Source organism: Oreochromis aureus, linkage group 19 (genome assembly GCF_013358895.1).
Source record: "Oreochromis aureus strain Israel breed Guangdong linkage group 19, ZZ_aureus, whole genome shotgun sequence".
NCBI lineage: Eukaryota > Metazoa > Chordata > Actinopteri > Cichliformes > Cichlidae > Oreochromis > Oreochromis aureus.
In genome coordinates, this window is record NC_052960.1 from 14,388,789 (window position 1) to 14,412,336 (window position 23,548).

Here is a 23,548-nt window from a genome sequence, read left to right on the forward strand (position 1 = left end):
ATATTATTAAAAAGAGATATGAACACCATACCTCTAAAAGATATTCCCACATGTATTATTTTGAAGATGGTGGTAGAGATAGCTGTGGACACATTGATGCAAAAAAAAAAAATCATATATAGTTGTTCAAATGACTTGAGATCTGGTGACTGAAAGGCAGTCAGCAGGCACCATTTTTGTTATAATTACTTTATTAATCTATATTTTGCTATAATTTTGCACAGACAACACATAAGGCAATATCTGAACTCAGAGTCAGTGTAAATTAGCATAGACTTGTTCAGAGTGATGACCTGATGGTCCTCTTTCAGGATAACAATGGCCCCATCCACAAGGCACGAGGGGGGTACAGAATAGTCTTATGGATCTTAAAATTAGGTGACCCACTATGTCCTTTTCAGTCACCAGATCTCAAGTCATTTGAACACCTATATATGATTTTTTTTTTTTTTTGCATCAATGTGTCCACAGCTATCTCTACCACCATCTTCAAAATAATACACACGGGAATATCTTTAGAGGTATGGTGTTTCATCCCTCCATCAATGTACAAGAAAACTGAGAATCAGTGTCAAAGTGGAATAAGCTGTTCTGTTGGCTTGTGGTTGCCCAACACTTTTTCCTTTAATCTGTCAGCTGTCTGTAATTGTCAATTTTAAAAAAGTAGTATGAGTTACTATAAAAAAAAAAACTAAACTAAATGTGTAACTGTAGTTTAACATATTTAAGTGTGAAGTAGCTCGTTTGCAAACATATGCTTTTAAAGGGCCTTCAACACAGTGTCAACTGTATCTCTTAATATGTCCCTATAATAGTTAATTGTATATAGAGATGTGTTTTGAAAGGGTAAACTTACTACAGTTCCTAAAGCGGTGATATTAGGAACCTCTTTAAAATGAACAAGTCTTTGCTGTCATCTAGTGGGAATTAGAGCATTGTCATGATCATTGCAATAGACTCGTGCCCAACGGCTATTATAGGTTTCTATCTCCATCTAGTGCACGATAAGAACAATGCAGTTTTTAAACAGAGGGCGGAGTGACGTAATGTTCTCACAGTTTCTACGTGCGCGTTCATGAATCCCGTGACCTGCTGTCAAGCACACGCACGCTAGCGCACTGTGTCTATGAGAGATTTGTTTGTCAACGAATGAATCGGAAATTCCATAGTGACCCGGAACACTCAAAGTATAGTGACGGTAATATTTACTCTTGTCAAGCAGCGTTACAGCAAGTCGATAACAGGAAAGTGGTTTGACATATTTTTATTTCACTTAAAGGACAAGAAAACTCGTTTCTCGTTTTATCGCTGCAGATTCGCTAATACGCAATTCTCTGAGTTCTACAGCCGGTATTAGCTTAGCCAGCTAGCAAGCTGGGCTAACAAGGTGATGTAGCGACAGCTGTGGTGCGCTCAGGAAATATGATGGAAGTTGGTCTAGGCGTGTTTCATTATGAAAGTTTCATTTTTGGACTAATATGAAGCCTGACGATAGCTGCCGCGGAGCAGTAACCGCTTTCTGAAGGTGCAGTGAGCACAGCGCTGAGGTCGGGTTTCTTGGATAGTTATGAGCAGCATCAACATTACAACCAAAAGCCCTCCATTAAGCTCTTTTTATACTAAAAGGTCAGCGCTGACACTACCGGCAACAAAGAGTGGGTTTTGAGAAGCGATGTGTTTTCGTGCTGTCACGAGATGAGTCTCGCCGATGAAACACTGCAGGCTGGGATGTCCTCAGTCCAGTCGGGACTGGAAGGGCAGCTGCCGCTTTTACACGCCAGACATCACAGCGCTCAAGGCGGTCTGGTGTTGGACCTGAACTCACAGGAAGACTACCTCAGCAGCAGCTCTCCTGAGTATGACAGCTATGGGAATAACACCGGTCCTCTGTTCGAGAGGAGAAAGAGATCTAGATCCAACAGCTCCAGACATAGATTCAACGAGGTGGTCACGGAGCTCGGTCCGGAGGAAGTGCGGTGGTTTTACAAAGAGGACAAGAAAACTTGGAAGCCCTTTTTGGGCCATGATTCACTTAATATTGAGCTAATGTTTCGGAAGTACTGCGAGCTAAACCCCGGTGCAGCATGCCCCCAGGCCAGTGGAGGAGAGGATGAGAGCGGGTCTAGAGATCTGGAGAACAGAGGGATGAACGGTGCGGTGCCAGCAGAAACGAGGACCAGCAGTGTGCACGGAGGCCGCGGGTCCTTGGACACATCCACCGTGTCCTCTGATGAGAGGGACGCTGAAAGCATTGAACTCAATGTAGAGTCAGTGTGTGTGCGAGGAGGACTCTATCAGGTTGATATAATACAGAGACAATGCTATCCTGTCTACTGGAAACGTAAGTATAATCACCCCAATGCAACCCAAATTAAATCACCTCTGCATCAGTCACATGTAAAGTAGCTCCTGGTAGAGAATAAGAAACACAACTTCTATTAGTCAAACCACGTAGAGGGTATGAAAACTACAGAGATCTGCAATATATTAGCTGCCGAAGCACCTGACACTGTTCTGTAAAAGGTTCTAGTTTAAATGTCAAACTTGTAGCTGAGTATGCATTTTCTGTAGTCACTTACTGTAGACTGCATTGTTTTCTTTTTTTTTTTGTTTTCCTGCAAGCTAAGTACTTCATCTGGCCTTTTTTTCTGGATGTCAGTCTATTGAGCTCAGCTGATCTGCATTAACTAATTCATGGATATTTCCAGGAAAAGGCAGGGAACAAAGGAAGGCAGTTGCTATAGAGCTTCGGAAAACCTGACCTGAATGAATAGAGTTCATGGCTAGCTGGGTCTTTTGAAGCTTAATTTCAAATGACATTTACAGAAGAGGTTATTTTCACAGTTGTTGATGCTGTGGATGTATTGAGACCCTCTCTGTACTCTTTCAGCGTGGTCTGCAGGCTACGTTAACAGTTAAGAATGTGAAATAGATACTAAAGGAGGACGTTTGAATAGTCATCCAAAGCATATCAGTTCACAAGTGAGAGACTGGTTTACACAATGGAACATGTATAAAGGTCATTGATATACTATAAGATAGAAAACATCAGAATATTTTGAAAGTTAAAAAATAAAAATCAAGGTTGTGTTAAATAGTTCTTAGCTTTAGTTTGGCATATTGCCGATAAGCCTAGCAAACTTACTTGAATGAACTGTACCTACTGTGTCTACATTAGCTTTAGAACACTCTGTCTTTAAATAGAAATAGACAGACTTTGAAGAGGCTCACTCTGTAGAGAGAGAGAAGTTCTCTTTCTAAGGCAGCCTAATTTAAGATCCTACACTCTTATTCACCACCAGAGAATTACTTAATGATGTCACTCAAGACTGTAATCAAACATGGCCTCTCTGCATTAACCACTGAGACTTTGCCCCCCAGGATTTGTCAGACTTGTTGAGTTACAATGAAAGGATTCAGTCTCCAGAAAACAACTTACTTTCATTTCTAGTTGCTAAATAAAGCAATATATTTGTTCCTTACCAAAAAATTGAAATTTCATGATTCCCATCCATGCAAGGAGCTATTTGTTTTGTTTTGGATCTGATCTAATGGCTGTTGTCCTACAGAACAAGACCATATCCCAGTGATGAGAGGCCAGTGGTTTATCGATGGTACTTGGCTGCCATTAGATGAAGACGAAAGCGACCTCATCGAACGGGAGCACCTTAACCATTTCCGTGGGCAACACGTGCAGGATACCTTTGAGATGGATTTGGTTCCCAGGACCATTGATAGTAAAGATGGTGAGCTCTGGGGAAGGGCAAGGGCAGTAAATTCTGTAATATAAAGCGTTTAAAGACAAAAATGCTTTAAAGAACACAGCACTGAAGCATCCATTCTTATAACTAACACAGTAAATGAACTTATTAACTAGATCATAGCTTAATCTGATGCTGAATGTTGCAATAGCCAGAATGTCGTTGAGTAATAACCTTCCAATGCATCTACTGATGACTGCTAATGCAAGTGAGAAGATTAAATGCTCTCATAGCCATTGCAGGTTATAAATTCCTTTAAAAAGTAAGTCAGTGAAAAACGCACTAAATCTTTACAATGAAACTAGAATAAAAGTAACCAGAGTCATAAATGAGCAATTTTGAGACAGTTCTGCCTGCTTTAGTGTAGATGCACACTCAGTTGAAGTGAGTGAGGCAGGTGTGTCCATTCATGTGGGTGTAGGTTTTGTCATTTTCTAGTATATAGCAGGTGCAACTCGTACATTCTGGCTGGTCCTCCTCTGAGGGCTGGCTCAAGCGAAATGTAGCAGCATTTAGCTGTGAAAGGCAATAAGAAAGGGGTTCTTTGATTCAGCAGTCTCCTTTACGCAGCCAGATCTACAGGACCTTCACTGGTGATAAGTGTGTGGGTGTGTGATAAATAGAGCAAAAGCAGAGAGAAAAGCATGCAGTAGCTGATAAAGATGGTGGGAAAAGTTTAGTCTTTATTGTAAAAACAAGACTCACAATATCACCAAGGTAATCTGGGACTTGTGTACTACATTTCATACCTTGCTTCAATGTTAGTGACATTACATATCACAGTCTTTTTTCAATTTTTATTTAATCTCAATACATATAAGAGAAAACGATGTAAAGTCGCTCATGTTTGACATGAATTTTGTACACGGACGCTAAGAGATTTAGAAGTATATGGATGCAAGTGTATAAAGTCACAGTGGATAGAGGGCTCAAAGTCCAGTTATTTGCAAAATGAGAGAAATAATGTACAGGGCCACACAAATTGGTTTTGTGACACTTGGCAGACTCTCCATTACTCATCATCATCATTAGACCTTAACTTGTCTTATATACTACTGCAAGGGAGAATAACCTACTCACCCTTTGAAAGCCATACGTAAGAAATATATGTTAATAAAACCTAAAGAACCATCATTTGTATGCGCATTCATGTAGTGTGTATCTCGGCAACATTCAAGTATTTTCCTCTTATATTTGTAAAAGCATTAAAGCAAAGTGAATGGTAGCTCCTGATAATTCACCTTGTTTGAGTTCCTCCTTCAGGCAGCTTTTAAAGAAAGATGTTTTATCTTGAAACTAGTCATTTGAAGCCCTGACAACATTAAGGACTAGCACTACGATCTATAAATGCGTCATAAAATAAGCCAGCAATCCCTGACAGTACTGTAGTAAATACATTCCTCAAGATATCTCTGTCTCCTCTACCTATTGCTACTATTTTTATTGTGTTCCCTAGCCTAGACTAAATGTTAGGGCAGCAGAAGACATGGTAGACATACCAGTATGCTCTGCAGGTACGTCATCATAAGTGTGGTGCAAGTGCAAAATATGGGCTGATATACTGCTTCTGCTGGTTATTCTTAAATAATAAACAAAGAAAGGTTAAATTTGATGTGTCACCCATGCGCGATATGGTGTATTTTATGAAGTGAAGATTCATTGTGATTTTTACTGTTATAGAAAATTAAACAGTGGTGTCACCCCCTATTATTTTTTTTATTGTTACCGTTTGACGCTTTCTTCAAATAGTGCCTGCTGCCATTTGAGTCTTAAGCTGACAGGAATCGCAGACGGTGATCACTGGTGTAAACCAGTAGTAAAAACTATAGGGCGTGTCCAGTATGTCAGCCTTAAAAGACGTCAGGGAAAAAACAAAGCCTGCAGGCTGGACACTGTGTCATCTTTGAGCAATGCAGTTTGTGTAGTTTGACGTAGGCAAGCCCCATAAGTTAATTGGTGTCCTGCATATTCTGCTACATTTTATTAAACACCAGAGTCTAGGAACACCATGGGACGATTGATGACTGACACATACTTAAAAGAAACAGAAAATACACACCTTATAACTTAGCGCACATTTGACAGATGTATGGTACTGACTTGTGCTTAGGATACAAACAAGTCTTGAAGTCATCTGGCAGGAAGAGTCACTTTTACAATGTTTACATTCACAGCCTACTGTAACAAAGAGTTGGTAAAGGGATTTGTTTTATCTTATCCGCAAAGATAGTTTTATATTATATGATGCAGAACAGATGAAGGTTATCGGTTCACTGTGACCTGTTTGGACTGCTTCCTCTCATAGTCGGTATCTCAATCATAAGGAACCACTTAGTTATGAATGGATCCATCAGTGCTGTAATTCCCAAATGCACATTACTGGTAGCTTTTATAACAAAACCCTCCCATACACTCAGCAGTTCTGTCCTCCACAGCTTTTCACCTCCACCAGTATTTGCAAGTCTGATGTCTGTGTTGTCTTTGATTGAATGTTTTAGTGAGACATGTCTCGTGGACTTGCTGATTTGATTAACAAATTTAAGAAAGCCTACATATTTGTGGAACTAATTTTGTCACGTAGCATTTTTCTTACTATTTAAAATATTAGCATAAATTTAGTAATAAAATCAATAGAGAAAAAAATTACCCAGTCTTGATAAAATATTATGAATAACCAAGTTTTAGTTTCTATCCAACAGTTGACATATGTGTGTGGTTTTATATGGCTATTTTCACAAGCTGACACTCATTTATTGAAGGAGAAAATGAAATTAGATCAGTCGTCCAATAAGATATGGCAGTAAATTATCCTCATTCTCACCACTTCTAAGCGTTTGCAATCAAACTAAAACACCTACTTATATCTAACTAATTAAATCATATACAAAGCAATTAGATTATTCACAGTGGAAAGAAATACGTCTTCTAATCTGTGCTGCTCCAGGTAAGAGGCATTGGAGATAATCTCCCAGATACTTATTCAGAGCTCTTTGTAAAAATGTAGTCAGTAGGTTGGTTTCAGCATCACCTCCTCAAAATGGTTATAAATAGGAACGTATGAATTATTCATTAAGTGAAATGGAAAAATAAGTGCTGCTAATGCTGTTACACGTGAACTTATGTAGTAAACGTAAACAAAAAGAAATAATGGGGATTTGTAGCCTGTATAGTCAGAGTCATGACATGTGTAGATATTCTCTGTACTACTTTGATAGGTGTAAAAATGTCATCTATAGCACTTGTCAAACAGTGCTGCAATTTCGGCCTGAAGGCTCACAATAAGTTCGCGTTTTATCAGGACATTTCCTATAGCCACCAGGTCGCTGCGGTAACCAGCGCAGACTCTTTGTCTGTCCTGGTTAAAGTGTTAACCTGACTGCAGCACTACTTAATAGAGCTACTTGTTCAAGAATGATGACAGCAGTAGTCTGTGTGACACCGGGGTAATGGCCATTACTCACTCACTGTTGGTTGTTAGTTCTCTCCCATCTGCCCCCTTTCTACCTCCCTTTTCTGTTCAAATGGAGTGGATATCAGACGAGTACTAAACCTACATGTCACAAGCGCAAACGCTGCCAAGGTACTGTAAAATACAATTTTATTTTTTCTTCCCCCTAAAAAATCTGGTGTATTAGATCTAGCTTGTATCCCCTTCTTATAGCAGCTTGGTCTCTTTGGAACTTGAGTTTTCTTTCTTGTGTGGTTCAAACCTTTGAAATAATTTGACTATTTAAAAGCTAGACCTAGGCTCAGTTAGCAGTTGTTTTAAAGGGAATTTAGGCTGCTTTCTTGTGTTGCAGCCTTAACTGGGCCTAGTTGCTAGAACGTCTTCCTTTGTGCATATACTTAGAGTTTTGTGCTATAGTTGTTAGTATTGCTGCTTTTTGGGGAATCCTGCATATGTGTCTTTCATCTCCTTGCTGGAATAGACAACAGGGTTCACTCAACTACCAGAGCAAGATCCCTAATGCCAGTAGACATGGAATAAATAAGCTAGTCTTCAAAAGACCCTTTTGAAGGCTTTTTGCTGTCTTAAAAAAACAAAAACAAAAAAACTCCTTTCCTCTCTGTTTCTTACTTACTCTTTCTTTGCTCTCTTTATCTCAGTCCTCTGGCAGTATGACTGTACCATTAATGAACCACCATCACAAGCTCCCACTTTAAGGGCCATGAACAAAGCTCTTTGTTGAGAGCCAAGCACAATTGATGAGCCAAACAGAGAAGCCATTTATGGACAGTTACTATTATAACCCTTAACATATTGTGCATAGCCAGCTTCTTTCAAGTCCATCACTGTCCTAGTTCTGGATTTATTGAATAGAGAAGTCCTGGGGTCTGTGTCCTCATCTTCCAGTAAATCTAAAGCAGCCAATCTAAACCCTAGCATGCAAAGCAGACCTCATTGTAGAGGAATTGTTTCCGTGCATAAAGTAGTAAATATATAGAGAATTATGGAACTGTAGTACACCTTTTTGTAAATATTACATGAAAATTGGATTGTCTTTGCTGCTCTAAGATGGCCCTGGATGAAAGGAATCTGTTATTTTTGTCAAGACAGAGCCAAGAAAAAAGTTTAAACTTTGAACTTTTCGTCAGGAACAAATGTCACAGTCCCAGGCCAGTTTATTTCATTTTATTTCAATTTTGCCTTTTATTCTTATTCCCATTATTTATTTTTTTAGCTCTCCAGATTTGAGATTCTTGCATACATGCCGTTTCTTTCTTCAGCAGTTTCCCCAGTTCCTTCGCTCCTTGCCCATTCCTGTATAACACATAATCTCATCCTGTGTCCCTTGGTAATTCTTGATAGGCTGTTAGAGATCTAGCTCAGTGAGTGCTGTTTTTTTGGTTGTCTGCCTGTCCCTGTATACATTTTGATCCCCTCCTCTTTTACCTTCATTTCATTATCTGCTGCCTTTCACTGTAAAACAGGAAATGTTATTTTACAGCACTAAACAACAGTCAACAATTTTCAGTCAAACTTTTGATATTAATAAAACTAGTTTAGTGGAGAAGTTAGGCATAGTTCCTAGTTTTGTTCCTGTTATTCAGTATCTCCTGTTTTACTGTGGATTCAGCTACAGATAAGTCTCAACAGTTTGAGTTGGCCTCAAACTAGTTTGTGCAGCTCTTATAGCAAATGCCACCCTCCTTTTCACCTGTATGGTGTCTTGTGAGTACAGAGATATGAGGTAAGGAGTCTGAGATGAAATCAGCCTGGTTGGCAAAAGGCGCTCTTCTAAGAAGAACTGCTCGTTTCCCTTTTTTGTTGATTACTGTCAATATTTGGTGATACAGTTTTAAAATGACCAGAAATATGTGTGACAGAGAAAACTTTCTAAGAATTGCCTCACCTGGAAAGAAGGTCACAACAAACTATTTTTTATCTGCCAAATAAAAGTGACAACCTGTCACTTTGCCTGTTCTTTTCAACAAACTTTTCTTTTTTCAGTCTCTACAAGCTATCCTCATTTCTTAGAGGCAGTCATTCAGTTTTGGACTGGTTCCATTCAAAGCGAACAGGTCTTTGGTACAGTTTAATAAGGGCTTGTCATCGCATTACCCTTAAAGCAAACTTACCCACAGTGAAAATTATCCTGGTAAGCAACAGTAGACCAGTTTAACAGAAGCATCAGCACATTTTAAATTCAGGTGTATTCGAGGGAGCTGATAAATTCTCAAATTTATTGACAGATGTCTTATTTACTATGTGTATCTTTCTATTTTGTTAGGAATGTTTAATTAATAAAAATATGGAAATGATGCACAGTTGTGACACATGTTCATTTTTTTCAGTGCTCTGTTATTAAGTAAAAACTGCATTCAAACTTTAAGAAATTAAGTTCTCTGCATATTAGTAATGCAGTTCCATTTTTTTTTCCGGGGTTTGTGTGACCATATTAAGAGTTTGAAACTAGAGAACATAATCTGGAAAGTGGCATTTTTCCAAGTACTATACTTTTTTGTTCTTAAGGGTTTTAATTCCCAGTTTGGTTCAGAGCAATGTGAAGAAATGTGACCTTCAGCTGCTGTACATTAGTGTGTGAACCAGACAGTGGACTGTGCACTGGACCAGTGCCAGAGTTTTCCACCAGTCTTGTTCAAATTAATTTGATTGCACAATGCACTTACAGGACAGAGACATAAATAACTGTTGAGTGAACCAGTCTCACCTATTGCTCTTAGCTTCTGTAGCAAATGGTGCCTGCTCTCTAGTCTACCTCTGCTCTTACTTGCTCTAGTCACTGCATTACACTTTGAATTGAGAACCAGGAGGGACAAAAATAACAGTAAGAGAACTGAATGTAGATATCAGTCCCAAATATATCTTCAGTTGATGATGCACAAGCAGGGCAACAAGCAAGAGCTGAAATCTGCAAACATGATTTGTGTTGGTTTGATGTGTTTTTCTGTCTGCAGATCAATGCTCTATGCTGCATTTTATTGAGCCGTTAGACTAGTTTGTTCCTACTTTTCCTAATTTGTGCCACATTCCTAACAGGGTCTAATTACCTCTTCTGTCTCTCTGCTTTGTAAATTTGATTTATTTTGATTTTTCCTGTTACCTAAATTTTCCTTCCATCCCCCCCACCACCACCATTTTTTTTTCAAACAATCTCCTTGTGTCCTCTCTTTCCTCTGACTATTCATGTACTCACTCCTCTCTCACTGCCCCCTGCAGCCATCCATAGTCTAAAGCTGAGTCGATCACATGTGGATTGGCACAGCGTGGACGAGATCTACCTCTACAGCGATGCCACAACTTCCAAAATTGCAAGAACAGTCACCCAGAAACTGGGCTTCTCCAAAGGTCTGTAACCACTTAAGGTTTTTTTATTTATTTATTGGCATTTTTGATGAAAGCATGGTACAGAAACTCATCATATCTGCTTAAATGATTTCAAACTACAACTACTAGGATCCCTTGACTTTACATGCATATGTTGTGGTGGAGATAAACTTGATAAAGTTTACCCTCTTTGCTAAGGATATGTCTCTAAATTGTGTGAACCCAAGTGTTTAGTCAGACAATCGAATTGATTTCCTTTTTCGTGAGCTTGAGCAAGCGTCTCGTCCAGTGCACAAAACGACCTGCATATTAATGCATTTGTAGTGTGCATCAGGTATTTAAACGCAGTGTCCTAACTGGATTAGCCCAGGAGGTCACTCTGTGTCCATCTGCCAAGTGCTTAAAGGGCCCATGTGCTACTGAAAAGATGACAAAAAGCAATTGATGTTTGATCCGCATGGATGACTCTAATCTGATCTACAGTCTCCAAGCCCTACAGCACATTAATCTCTCCTGCTTTCAGGTTATTGGACAAGATGGACCTGGTTATTTCAATTTTACCTGAGATGTTCATTTAGTGCTAACCAGGCAGCAGTCCAGTAGATTCTATTACCCTGCTGTGTAACACATGACTAGACTAGATTATAGATTCTAAATAAGGTGACACACTTGGCCCCATTGACACATTGGCAGCCACAATCACAGCAGGGTTCCCAGGTTTCACCTACTGGCCTCTTTGGACTCCATCACTGCAGCTTTTTATAGCTTTCTGGTGAACATAGTTGTAATGTGTTTTTAAATAATGTTCTACAGAAAATACTAAGTTTAAATAACTGCGGTTTTTTTTTCTTTTTAAAGCTTGCTTTGGTAAAATGAAACTCCAACCCCGTCCTTACTTGTCTTTTAGCTTCAAGCAGCGGTACGCGGCTCCATCGGGGTTATGTTGAAGAGGCCTCACCTGAGGACAGACCCCCTCAGACTACGCACATTGTTTTTGTGGTTCATGGCATTGGACAGAAGATGGACCAGGGGCGCATTATTAAAAACACTGGAATGTGAGTTGAAACCTGTATGTTTGTTCTTTTTATTATAGCAGTACTTTCAGTTTTATTCCAATAGAATCCGTAATAGTGCAAGTGCAGGTTTAACCGGTATATGTTCCACCTTTTTATCTATTTAATTTTAATTTTAATTAAATAGACCCAGTATAGATGAACTCAAACACATTGTGAGAAAAGTCTTCCTGGGACATACTGTGGTGTAATGTAGGAACTGTCAAAGTTCATGTTCTCTCTGCTAAAAACAAACAGTTTCACTTCTTGTTCCTCTTTTTTAGATTCTTAGTTTCTCTGTGTGTCTCTTTCTGTGCTCCTGACTAAGCTTGCGTCATTTTGTTGTGGTTTTTTTGTAATGCGATATGATGGATTTGATATATACCTGTCTGTCTTCTTTCGTTGCCAGTTATGTAGCTAGTGCATTTCTGAAGTGTCAGAGTGCATAACTGAAGCACTGTTGCATGAGCATTATAATATGCTCATGCAACAGCATCTACTAAATCATTCAGTTTTTTTCCCCCTCCACACCTGCAGACTCTGTTTTCTTCTCCTGCCTGATCTCATTTTCTCTACCCATCTTTCTCACTCTTGGTCTGCTCATGCTGTTCTGTTACTTTACACTTTGCGTTGTTAGTGTGTGATCACACAATGTACCAAACCTTAAAAATAACACACATAGACACAACAGAACAGGGAAATGCAGTTCCATAAAAGTAAGTAAAGAAAAATGACAGGATTCATGTTGCAGAATAAACCCAGCTGTTTCCAGGACTGAAAACATGGGCAAAAATGTGGTTACAGTTTTTGCCTATGTTTCCAGTCCTAATCAGTTCCTAATCAAGTCGTGCCATTCTGTCTCAGTGTTTTATATACTCATTGGTTATATAACCTTCATCCATCCAGATTTCATGCCAGTGGGAAGATGTAACTCTTGGCTTTTCTGTTCATTTATTTGGATCTTCTATAGAGCACTCGACACATAAAAAAACAAAACAGTCAGCTTGATGCTGTGTTGCTACTTTACTAGAATAAGCTGCTGAGTTTCTTTTGTCTTTCAAAAGTTACATCTTTTAATGAGGAACTTAGAAAATTGTAAATTATGTAGAGCTTAAAATGACAGGGCACAATAGACACTTCTGTCTATAGAAGTAAGTTATCACAGCATCAATTTCTCTTTTAAACTCACTAGAGTTCAGCTGTGTATACAGTATTGATCATATGTTGTTTAAGCTTGATGCAGTTCTTTCATGTCTGGTTTTATCTAAAGGAATAACTGAAGTGGCCTTGGTCCATAGGTGTGGAAGCTTTAATTACACTTGTGCAGAATTGTCACTGTGTCACAAACTAAGGAGTTAAAGCAGATGAAGTACACAGACTCAAGCTGCAATGTACTGTAAACATTTCTTCTATCTTCATGTAGATTATAGCACAAACACTTTCTCAGCCAAGAGAAATTATCATCCTAAAAACTGGATATATTTGTTTGATTTTTGGTTGCTTCTCTTTACCTGAAGTAATATTAAGCCTTTGTGTTTTCAGTCTCATACATGTATATTGATGAAGCAAATTGTGGTGAGATTTTGCAGCTACAATGTCCTAAAACAAAATCAGACAGTGTAAACTTACTAAACATCAAATCCCAAACCACACTGTCTTAATTAAAGCCTAAAGTCTAAAAGCAAGGAAAACCTTACAAAACTTGGGAAAGCTGTAAAGCAGCACTCAGACCTTTGAGCATTTCCCCTACACACAGCTGAAAGTCCTGTCAAAACCTGCATTAGGTGTTCTATTCACAGTGCAGTCATTTAAAAGCCTCTCCCAGCCTCCATTTATCCATGTCAACAACTGCCTCACCCCTCTCTCTTTGTGTATTTAGTGTATCCTGCAAGCTAATGGTGCCCCATATAGGGCTAATAGTAGTGTAGCCTTTGTATGCATGCTGCACAAGGGAAGCAGCTGCATCAGTAAAATGGACATCATTCTTTTCTGTCTGACAGTCGTATGAGTCTAAGACTATATAGATTTAGACTTCGAATCTGTCGTTATAATAAACTGCTCCCAAGACAAAGTAACAAGACATTGTTACTAAACAGCATATTCCCAAATGCACTCTTAAGTCCTTCAGTTGTATATCTGCAATATTGTTATTAAATACATTATATACTGTTTTGTTATATGTATGTTTAGGCTGCGGGAGGGTGTGAGGAAGATGGAGGAGAAACACTTCTCAGAGCACAATGAAGAACATGTGGAGTTCCTGCCTGTCGAGTGGCGCTCCAAACTCACACTGGACGGAGGTGTGGATGCATGTTGTTGTCTTTCCTGTAGTGCAGCTGTGCAGTCTGGACGGCAACTAGTGAAAAATTCCTAAACTGGCTTCTCTGATATTGGCCAGGATTATTTATTCAACTAAATTATTCTGATCTTTTGTGGAAGAAATAATTTTTGATGACTGCATATATGAACAATAGTCTGTTGTCGTTAGCTCTTTTTTTGTGCTCAGATGTGGGTATGTTTCTGCAGATACGGTAGACTCAATCACACCAGACAAAGTGAGAGGACTGAGAGACCTTCTCAACAGCAGTGCCATGGATATCATGTATTACAACAGCCCTCTTTACCGGGATGAAGTAAGAGTCATACAGATTCACTTATTAGAGTCCCTGGTGCTCTCTACGTCTCTTCTCATTATTTTAAACCTCTCTCTCTCCAGATTACCAAGGGTCTAACAGAGGAGCTGAACAAGCTCTACTCACTTTTCTGTTCACGGAACCCTGAGTTCGAGAAAAGGGGTGGCAAAGTGTCCATCGTGTCTCACTCTCTTGGCTGTGTCATCACGTATGACATCATTACTGGCTGGGATCCCGTGCGGTTTTGTTTGCAGGAGCATCGTGTGGTCGAGGAGGACCTGGACCTTCGCTGGATGTCCTATGAAGAGAGGCGCCTTTTAGAGCAGCAGAGGCAAACAAGGAACAGGTAGAGCTTTCATTTGTAGGTCGATGACTCTCAGGGGCTGTATGTTTAGTTGTGTTCAGTTCAGTTGTGTTTGTTTGGATCCTAAAAGATTTGGGATTAAAGCGGTTAATGTCAAGGAGCCTTGAGAATTGAGTTTTGATGCATTAATTGCAACCTCCTCCCCAATTCAGCTTTGTAGTCGATTTAGATAGGTTAAATTTAACATGTTTATTAAAATATTTTTTAAAAAGAGCCATTCAAACTGAATTTTAGTGAAAAGCTCATTATTAAATGTTTATTTTACCTCTAAAAATCTGATTAATTGAACTTTACTTTCCTTCCCTTAATCATCTATGCCATAACATCAGTGACTCAGTGTTACTGTCACTCAGTTTATATCTTTAGATTTAACATCAATCCTAGTATTTGTGTGTGTGTGTTGGGTAGGCAGGTATGTATTTAGTTAAAATAAATACACCATGTGCTGCATGCTGCTCTTCTCGTGCCCTATTTTAAAGTTATATTTTTGCTTGTTTGTTTTTTGTGTATGTGTGGGCTGCAGAGTAATACATCTGCTGGGCACTGCCCATCACGCTGTGTGCACAGTGCCATTATTGTGTGCACCATTAACTTTGTAAGACAAGAAAATGCTGTAATAAGGTTTATTGATCTGACTGAAAGGGGGACTTTTTGATGACTGGCCTCTTTTGTTAATGGGTCATTGGGTATTAATATTGAAAGAGGTTGTCAAGTTAGAGTTTAGAAGTTTCAAATTTCTTTATAAGATGTAGTTTAGGATTCTTTACTTGCTTCTTGTTGCAGGTTACAAGAGCTGGAAAATCAACTCGCCACACTCGAGGCCTCTAAACCTTCAGCCCCCCCAGCCCTCAAATTTAAGGTACTAAATTGTTTTCTAAAATATCACTACTGTAATGTGTAAGAATTTTTGACAAACTTTTAGGTGTTGAACTAATATGTTCTGTACACCTAAAATAAATGAATATATGTCCATATATATAGGAAATAAAACAGAAATTAAATGTGGCATTTTCACAACAAATAAATCCCGTCTGTATAAATACCAAAGACTTCTACATTTACAGTAAATAATCTTGGCACCTTTCATTTCTCAGGTAGAGAATTTCTTCTGCATGGGTTCTCCTCTGGCAGTGTTTTTGGCCCTAAGAGGAATCCGCCCTGGCACCAGTGTCCACCAAGACCACATCTTGCCCACCTCAATCTGCAGCAGGCTCTTCAATGTCTTCCATCCCACAGACCCTGTGGTCAGTACCCTTACTATACCCCTGACTGTCTTGACCTTTACAGATGAGCAGGAAAGGAAATCGAGAACTGGTTCCCAGTAGTTCAGTTCCTTGGAATTGTCGGTCTGCTTACCTATCGTGCCGGCTTATCAGTTCCATTTACACTACAAACAGCTTTCAGTTCATGTCTCTGAGGAGGAAATTAGTGGCACAGTTTACAGCATGGATATAGACGATACTTTAATTTTTATTTACATTCAGAACAAAAACGGCGGCATTATGCTGCTAACAGAACTTTGCAAGCATCTGCACAGACAGCATGCTAATGCTAAGCTAGCCAATATCCCAGAGTGATGATAAACCTTTTTTTATAGCAGCTGCATTTTTCCCTTCCGATTAATCTGAAATGGCCTCCATTTGTTGTATTAATTATTAAAGTGAATATATTAGCTGATGAAATTGTTACATTTCAAGTTGATCAATCTCCATACAGTCCTACAGCAGTCCATCTTGACACTTTGGCTGCTCTGTGTTTGGGAAAGTGCACTTAAAGGATAAAAGTTAGTTGTGAGAGCAAACTAAAACTCTGCTGGTGAGAACCCGTTTTTTCTGAATGCACATGACATGTGTTGGATGCAATGTAACAGTGCTTAAGTCAAGATTTAGTTTTGTCTGCATGAATTTAGAGCGCGCTTTGTTCTGAAGATTTGTGGTTTTTGTGTTTTTCCACTGTGCAATGTCAATTTGACCTCTTTTCTCCAATAACTCCTGTTTTACTGCCTTTTTTAGGCCTACAGATTGGAGCCACTCATCTTGAAACATTATAGCAACATCGCACCTGTTCAGATACACTGGTAACAACCTGAATTTTATCACACTGCTATTCCTTGTATGGACTCTTAATATTTTATAAGTAATTATTCTCAGACTATTTGTGGTCTGTGTATTCATCAGGTGTAGCGCCACTAACCCCACATCTTATGATGAGATCAGGCCCACTTTTCTCAACCCTGTTAAAGATCCCACGTCGGACACAGAAAGCATCCCCAGCCCCAGTACATCACCTGTCCTACCCCGGAGGCACTATGGGGAGTCTATCACTAATTTGGGCAAGGCTAGCATATTGGGTAAGTGCAACACAAACTGAGCACATGCGTTTATGTTATTACAAGTGTTAGTTATCCATCATCAGTTATACACTTTGAAAGAATTTTAAAATAATCTGTAAGGAAGTTTAGAGTAATGACTGTTCAGGATCAAAGTGTCTGTGGTTGTTCACTACTTCAGTATAAGATTAGATGAACCTGAAGGAACAGACTGCTGTGGTAAAAGGTAGTTGATGTGTTAGTCTGAAGAAATGCTTAAGTGAGTTTTTGCTGTTGAATTCGCTGTGCCAAGGAAATCCAAGGATTTCCAGCTGAACTTTGCATTGTACTGAGATAATTTTATACACTTCACTCGTCAGTGTTCGTAATGCTGTTGCTGATCAGTGCAGGTTGTTGACTGTTCTTTTAATTTCTGATGACAACTGTGTGCTCTGAGTGAGAGCTGGGAAAAAATCCCTGTGCTATTTGTACTCTGTAATTAATGACTCTATTTTATCCTAAGAGGTCATTGTATGTAGGTAAGATGAGATTCTTTTTTTTTTTTTTTTTTAAATCACAGTTTTAGCTCCACAGTGCCATCAAGTGGAAATGAGGGGAATATTCTCCTTTTGTAATAATGAATGCATTTATACTTTGAAATCATAATATAGGTACTTTACCTTTATCTTCTGTCTTACTCCCACATCACAGGAGCAGCAAGCATAGGAAAGGGCATTGGAGGCATCCTCTTCTCACGTTTTTCCCGCTCCAACAGCCAGCCCTCAGTGTCTTTGGGACTTGAGGGTGGAGCAAGTGCTGAAGAAGAGGAGCAAAAGCGCACAGAAAGTCAGTCAGCATACGGCCTCTCTATGTTGACTCGACCCACCTCACCCACTACTGACACATCCTGTAAGTTCACTTATCCCTCGAGTAATGTTTATATTCTTGTTTTTTGGTTTGTAAACAAGGCAACAAGTATATCATCCACATCCATCTGTTAACTTTCTTATTAAGTATTTTGTTTTTGAAATGGCACTGAGGTTCACTGTACTCAAGATTAGATTAAATCTAATTAAATTAGATTTAAAGATAAATAAATAAATGCTGCTCTTGTGGTTGCATGCCTTGTCCCATTGGTAGATGATGCAAGCTGCCACATCCTCATACTTCAGCTCCACCCAGTCTCCTTTTAAATAGGAAGAGAATATGCAAAAGAGAGAAATGTGTTTGTCTCATTGCAGTAATATAGTTATAGTATAATATAGTAATATAATATAGTAATGTTTTTGTTTTTTGTTTTTTTTTAAGAAGGAAAAAAATGATGTTTGTAGCCTCCAGAGAAAGTGATGTCAATAACAAAGGGCCTAAACCTCCATTCTTTCTCATAGCCAGCAGGGGGCGACTGCTCTTTGCATAAAGAAGGAGGATAGAGTAGATATCTATGAAAATAAACCTACTGTTCTCTTGATTCGTGACATTAATGAGTTTAGTCTAACAATATGAAAATATAAAAAATACCTAAATAAAAATGATGTCATCAGGGTCATGGTAGTTCTTTTTAGAACTGAAGAAGCTTCTTGGATGAGAGGTGAAACATCTTTTAAGAAATGGTAATGAAGTCCAGTCACTTTCTTTCCAAGCTCCTTAGACTAAATAAAAATGATTTTTTAAATTTAGAAGTAAACAGATATTGGATAAAGCAGAGTAATCTAGGGCATGTCTGCTGTGTGATGAACAAGGCACTACTATATCAGCATGATGTGCCTTTGATTTCCAGGCAGATTCACCTTTTCACTCACTACATGCTGGTCGACTAGATGTCAGTGTGGCTATGGACATCTTTTATGTGCAGGCTATGGATGTCATGTGGTGTCTGTTTTAATCCTGTATTATTATGCATTTGTCTTGACACTTCCTGTTTTTACTCATTTTTTTTCTGTCTTGCAGTGGAGCTTGAGCGTCGCATTGACTTTGAGCTCAGAGAGGGTCTGGTGGAGAGCCGCTACTGGTCAGCAGTGACCTCACACACAAGCTACTGGTGCTCACATGACATAGCTCTCTTCTTGTTGACCTTCATATATAAACAGAAGGCGACACCCTCTAACCCAGCAGATACTCCGGATCCAGAGTGAGGCAGCATGTTTTTAAAACGGAACACACAACACTGAAAGAGTGAAAGCATTTCTTGTGACACATAAAGTGACTTTGTTCATTACTTTTTCTTGCTTACGAACTTAAATACACTAAAAAAATCTGTCTTTGTTTGGCTCCCGATCAAGCACTTTTAATACTTGGGAATCATTACTTACAGACTCAGAACTCTCTTCCAAACTTTTCATCTCTGTTTTTTTTGTTTGTTTTTTACGTTGTGCACAATTGCTTACCCTGAGGGTGGATATGGTGGACCAGGAACTCTTATTTAGGAGCAAAAGCACTAATGCATAGGTGATTGTTGCACCCAGCGGAAGAGACTTCTAACTTCATCCCCAGTGTGAATTTAGACAGCTGAACTACGTCTATCATGTCCATCGATTACATGTTAAACAATACCTAGGTCAATTTGCTCAGCTACAGACTCGGTCTCAAACTTTGGGGCACATTTGACTAAGCCTCACTCACTAAGGTGTCAAGTTATGTCTGATATATTTTGTTTGTTTGTTTTTCTCTGTCTCTCTCACAAATGCGCGCACACACACACAAACATAAAGAAAAGAACATTTTTGGCAAATTTCTCTTCTTCGAGTTGAATATTTAGCTACTGCATGTTAAGAAACCCATGGGCGCAAACAAAGGCAATGTGTAATATATAATATTTCTTTACTTTCCCACATAAAAGAAAGATAATGCATTATAATGAAATCATATTATTTTGGCAAATTATTATAATAATTATTATTTTGGTACTTTGGAAGACAAACAAAATGCTATTCTTAGTTTTTTCCCTCTATTTTTTAACTTTTCGATTATTTGAGTCTTGAAATAGAGTGCACCAAATAAAACCCAAGTAAAGCACTAGTTTTATACTGCACAAATAGAGTATAACATTTTCCTTTGTGTTTAATCGTCACTGATAAATAGTGCAGTACCAAGGGGGCAAATTGTATTTACTTATTTTCTTACAGTGTAGAGATCTAAACCATAGTCTAAAATCTAAATCTTACATACTCACTCGAAACAATATCACTATTTCATCCTCAGTACAAGCTTCTATTTTGAGGATAACTTATGGAGATGATTTTTGCCCGCATGGCTTTGTATTGATGAAATCAATGATACTAGATCTATTTTTTCTTATAACAAATACAGAAATATTTTTTCCTAGCAACTTTCGGACACTTTGGGGATCTTAAACTGGATGTTACCTCAGAAAAAAATGGGATTCAAGCTTGTGGCCAAATAACATTTATGTGTCACCTTTATTAGATACCCTGCTCAATTAAAGCTAAGGCAACTATGAAATCAGCAAAATTGTGGTTGGCCAGGGGTTAAAAAAGTAGATTAAATTATTTAATTTTTAAGCGTTACCTTCATTTTAAAAATGAATGTCTTGTTTGCCTTTTGTCCACAGTTCACACTTTGCTAGCTTGATCAGCTTTTATTTACTTAAAAATTCAGTTGAAAAAGAAAAGAATGATGGCAAATCATCATGTCTTAAAAAAAAAAAAAACCTTCAGTTTGCCAGAGCACATATATAAAAAATAATAACAATAATAATATTGATGGGGGTTATTGTAGCTATCGTTCCAAGTAGTGATTCAGCACAAGTTAGAGTGCTTACTCACTTTGCATGGTGTCAAATTAATAGTAAATGGATTGTTGGAACAAGAATAGTGCAGAGTGCCAACACACATCTAAGAAACTTTATTCTGACTAAAAACATGTGATTGCTTATGGCTTTTCTAATGAATAGATTTTATTTGCTGTAGATTATGAAATGAAACTGTCCTCGTAAATATTTATGTGACAGACAAGCCTTTCTGTCAATGTCAACTTTACTTGTGTTCTGCTTATTGTAATGTAGTAATCAGTTGTTTTTGAATTTGTTATGGTGCAAGCTGCAGCTTTACTGTGCCACACAAGGGCTGTCGCTGACTGTCGTTTCTTTAACGTCTGTGTTATGTGTACAAAGGCCTACTGACTTAAACCAGGCTGCCTTGAGAAGATCACCTGATAGGTAACCAGGAAGTAGTGCAGAAGCTGGGTCTAATAAGGGAGGGGGATAGTTAAGTGTTACTGTAGTTGATCTGGTGGCTCTTGCACATTCATGGGCTATGAATTGCACAGAAACTATTTTAACACAGCCCGTTTTTGACTTTTTATTTATTCTTTACTTCCCGTCTGTTACGGTGCATAAAACAATCTCAACATGTCATTTGGATATGTATTTCAAAAACACAGTGCTGTTCTTGATTTGGATTCATTGAGTCAAACATTGTGGGTTTCAACACAGCAAATACGTAGTTGTAGAAATAATATTGTTTCTAAAACTTGTGTGAAAATTTGCACATTTTCATATTTAGGCATATTTTCAAATGTGTCACAGGCAAGAAACTGGAGCGCATTAAAGAGAATTTTGTTAACATATGCTGTAAGTTTCACTGTATGAGATTTTGATGTACAGCATTTTGAATGACAACAATACATTTTTTATTTTTTTTGGTCAAAGATACCACAAGTATCAGGGAAATGTCTGCTTGTACATGTTTTGTAGATTCAACACTCTTGTCAATACCAGATTAAAGCCATAATTAAACAAACAGTTTAGCACAGGTGTCCACAGACTAGTAAAGACGTTACAAATGGCTTTTGGGGAAAGAGATGTACATTAAAGCCATTGTGGGTGTGTTGGATGAAGTGGGATGATGGGGATCTGGAGAAATGTCCCAGGAGCTGTGCAATAACTCATGCCTGTATTGGATTCTAACTGCCATCCAAAACACTGTATAAATGTCCTTTTTATAAAGTATTCCAATTTGGATGTAATCAGTACTTCATTAACTGTCTTTTTTTTCTTTCTTTTTTTACTTTTAATAATCAGAGGAAAATATTGAGATTGGAAACTTTTTTGTGGAGGAGGAAGATGCTTTCATTTCTCATTTCCAGACTGAGGACAAAAGAAGCGTTTGTTCATCTGAAACTCAGACCAGATTCTTTCCGAGGCGCCCCCTGAAGTGAACAACAAAGCCGACTTATAGATTGTGAATAGCCTGCATTGTATTAAAGCTGTTGTGGCTTCCATTGGGGGCGAGTTTAATGCAGTTTAGCAACATCTGCAAAGGCGAGGCTCACAGATGGGACCAGTTAGATCAGCGGTGACTCACAAAAGGCCCTGTTGTTCTGAGTTTGACCACAAGAGGTCAGTCATTGGTCATCTAATGATAATACTCAAAAAAACAGGACCACAGTGACCAGCTGTCCAGTGCCCTTCCTCTTAAGTCATTTCCATGTATTGCTCTTACATAGTTGAGCTATTTTTGACAGTATTAATGTGCTTAAATATATTCATGACTGCTCTGTTGTGTTCACTTATATGCCCTTAAGGAAAAATGGAATGTACTACAGCCATCTACAACCACAAATGCCAAAAAAAACCTCAATAAATATGAATCCCTGAGCACCCCGCTACCTCCTACCCTTACCTCCTTCACTGCTCTGCTTCCTCCACTATACCTCCTCTGTCCTCATCCACATCACCAGCAGCCAAGCCAGCTCTCCATCGGACTCTCCTGCTCTGCATCTGGCTGACTCAAATGTTTACTCTGCAATTAAAACACAGCCTATAAAAGGCAATGGGTCGACTGCCAGACACTGACGAGGGGGTCGGAGCTGCAAGGAGAGCGGTTATAAATCGCTTTGATGCCGACCGTAGTCTGAAGGCCCAGATTCCTGAGCTGGAGGATTGGAGCTCAGTGAGTTCATCAGAAGACAGAGCCAGAAACACTGATGATTCATGGCCCTTTACTGCATCTCACTTGGAGAGCGGGTATTGTTCTGCTGCTCTGGAGAGAAAGGAGATGGCTGGCTTTCTGATTTTTTTTCCCCCCACAAAGTTTTCATTTGATCACCTCACAGAAAGCATGTGTAAAAGCTTCCAGTGTTCCCTTTTCTCTGCAGTTACTGATGATTTATCAGCACTCAACATGTGATGCTTCTGAAATTTAATTAGTTCCTAATACAGTGTAATTAGTGGCTTAGAGACAGTTAAATATAGTTTACGAAAGATAATATGTGATCTGGAATTGGATAATCTAATTAAGATTATTTATTCACTACTGAACTATTTCTTCTTTTTTTAGATTTCTTGTCTGGAGTTATACGCGTTATGCTCTGGTATATTATTTTCTATTAGATAAAAATAAATATTTGTGAGGAAGTTTTCTTCACAGGCTCGAATATTACAGCCAAATATTTCAGTGTCAGCAAAGAACAGAGGGATCCGCATTACTTGGCTAATTTCCACACTTCATATTAATCGACTGGCTGAAATAGTGTTCGCTTAAAGAAAATAACAGTATTTATGGCTATCAGTAAAGTGTGATTTTGGAAAAACACATTGGAAAAGCGATGAAACCAAAATTCCCTGTTATTCTGTCCACTTACTCCCATGACTAAAGAACCAAAGATCCCTGGATGCTGATGC

The 23,548-nt window shown here is 38.6% G+C and overlaps 1 protein-coding gene across 1 annotated transcript; it reads left to right on the forward strand.

Moving 5' to 3' along the window:
• Positions 1–1,120: 1,120 nt before the first annotated feature.
• ddhd1a (DDHD domain containing 1a) lies at positions 1,121–22,533 on the forward strand. The gene is made up of 13 exons (XM_031747207.2): positions 1,121–2,341; positions 3,570–3,746; positions 10,444–10,572; positions 11,459–11,606; positions 13,794–13,903; positions 14,130–14,236; positions 14,320–14,582; positions 15,384–15,459; positions 15,695–15,844; positions 16,613–16,677; positions 16,778–16,950; positions 17,620–17,817; positions 18,856–22,533. The coding sequence occupies exons 1-13, from the start codon at positions 1,696–1,698 to the stop codon at positions 19,038–19,040; spliced, it is 2,427 nt and encodes an 808-aa protein (XP_031603067.1). The 5' UTR covers positions 1,121–1,695; the 3' UTR covers positions 19,041–22,533.
• The last annotated feature ends 1,015 nt before the right edge of the window (positions 22,534–23,548 follow it).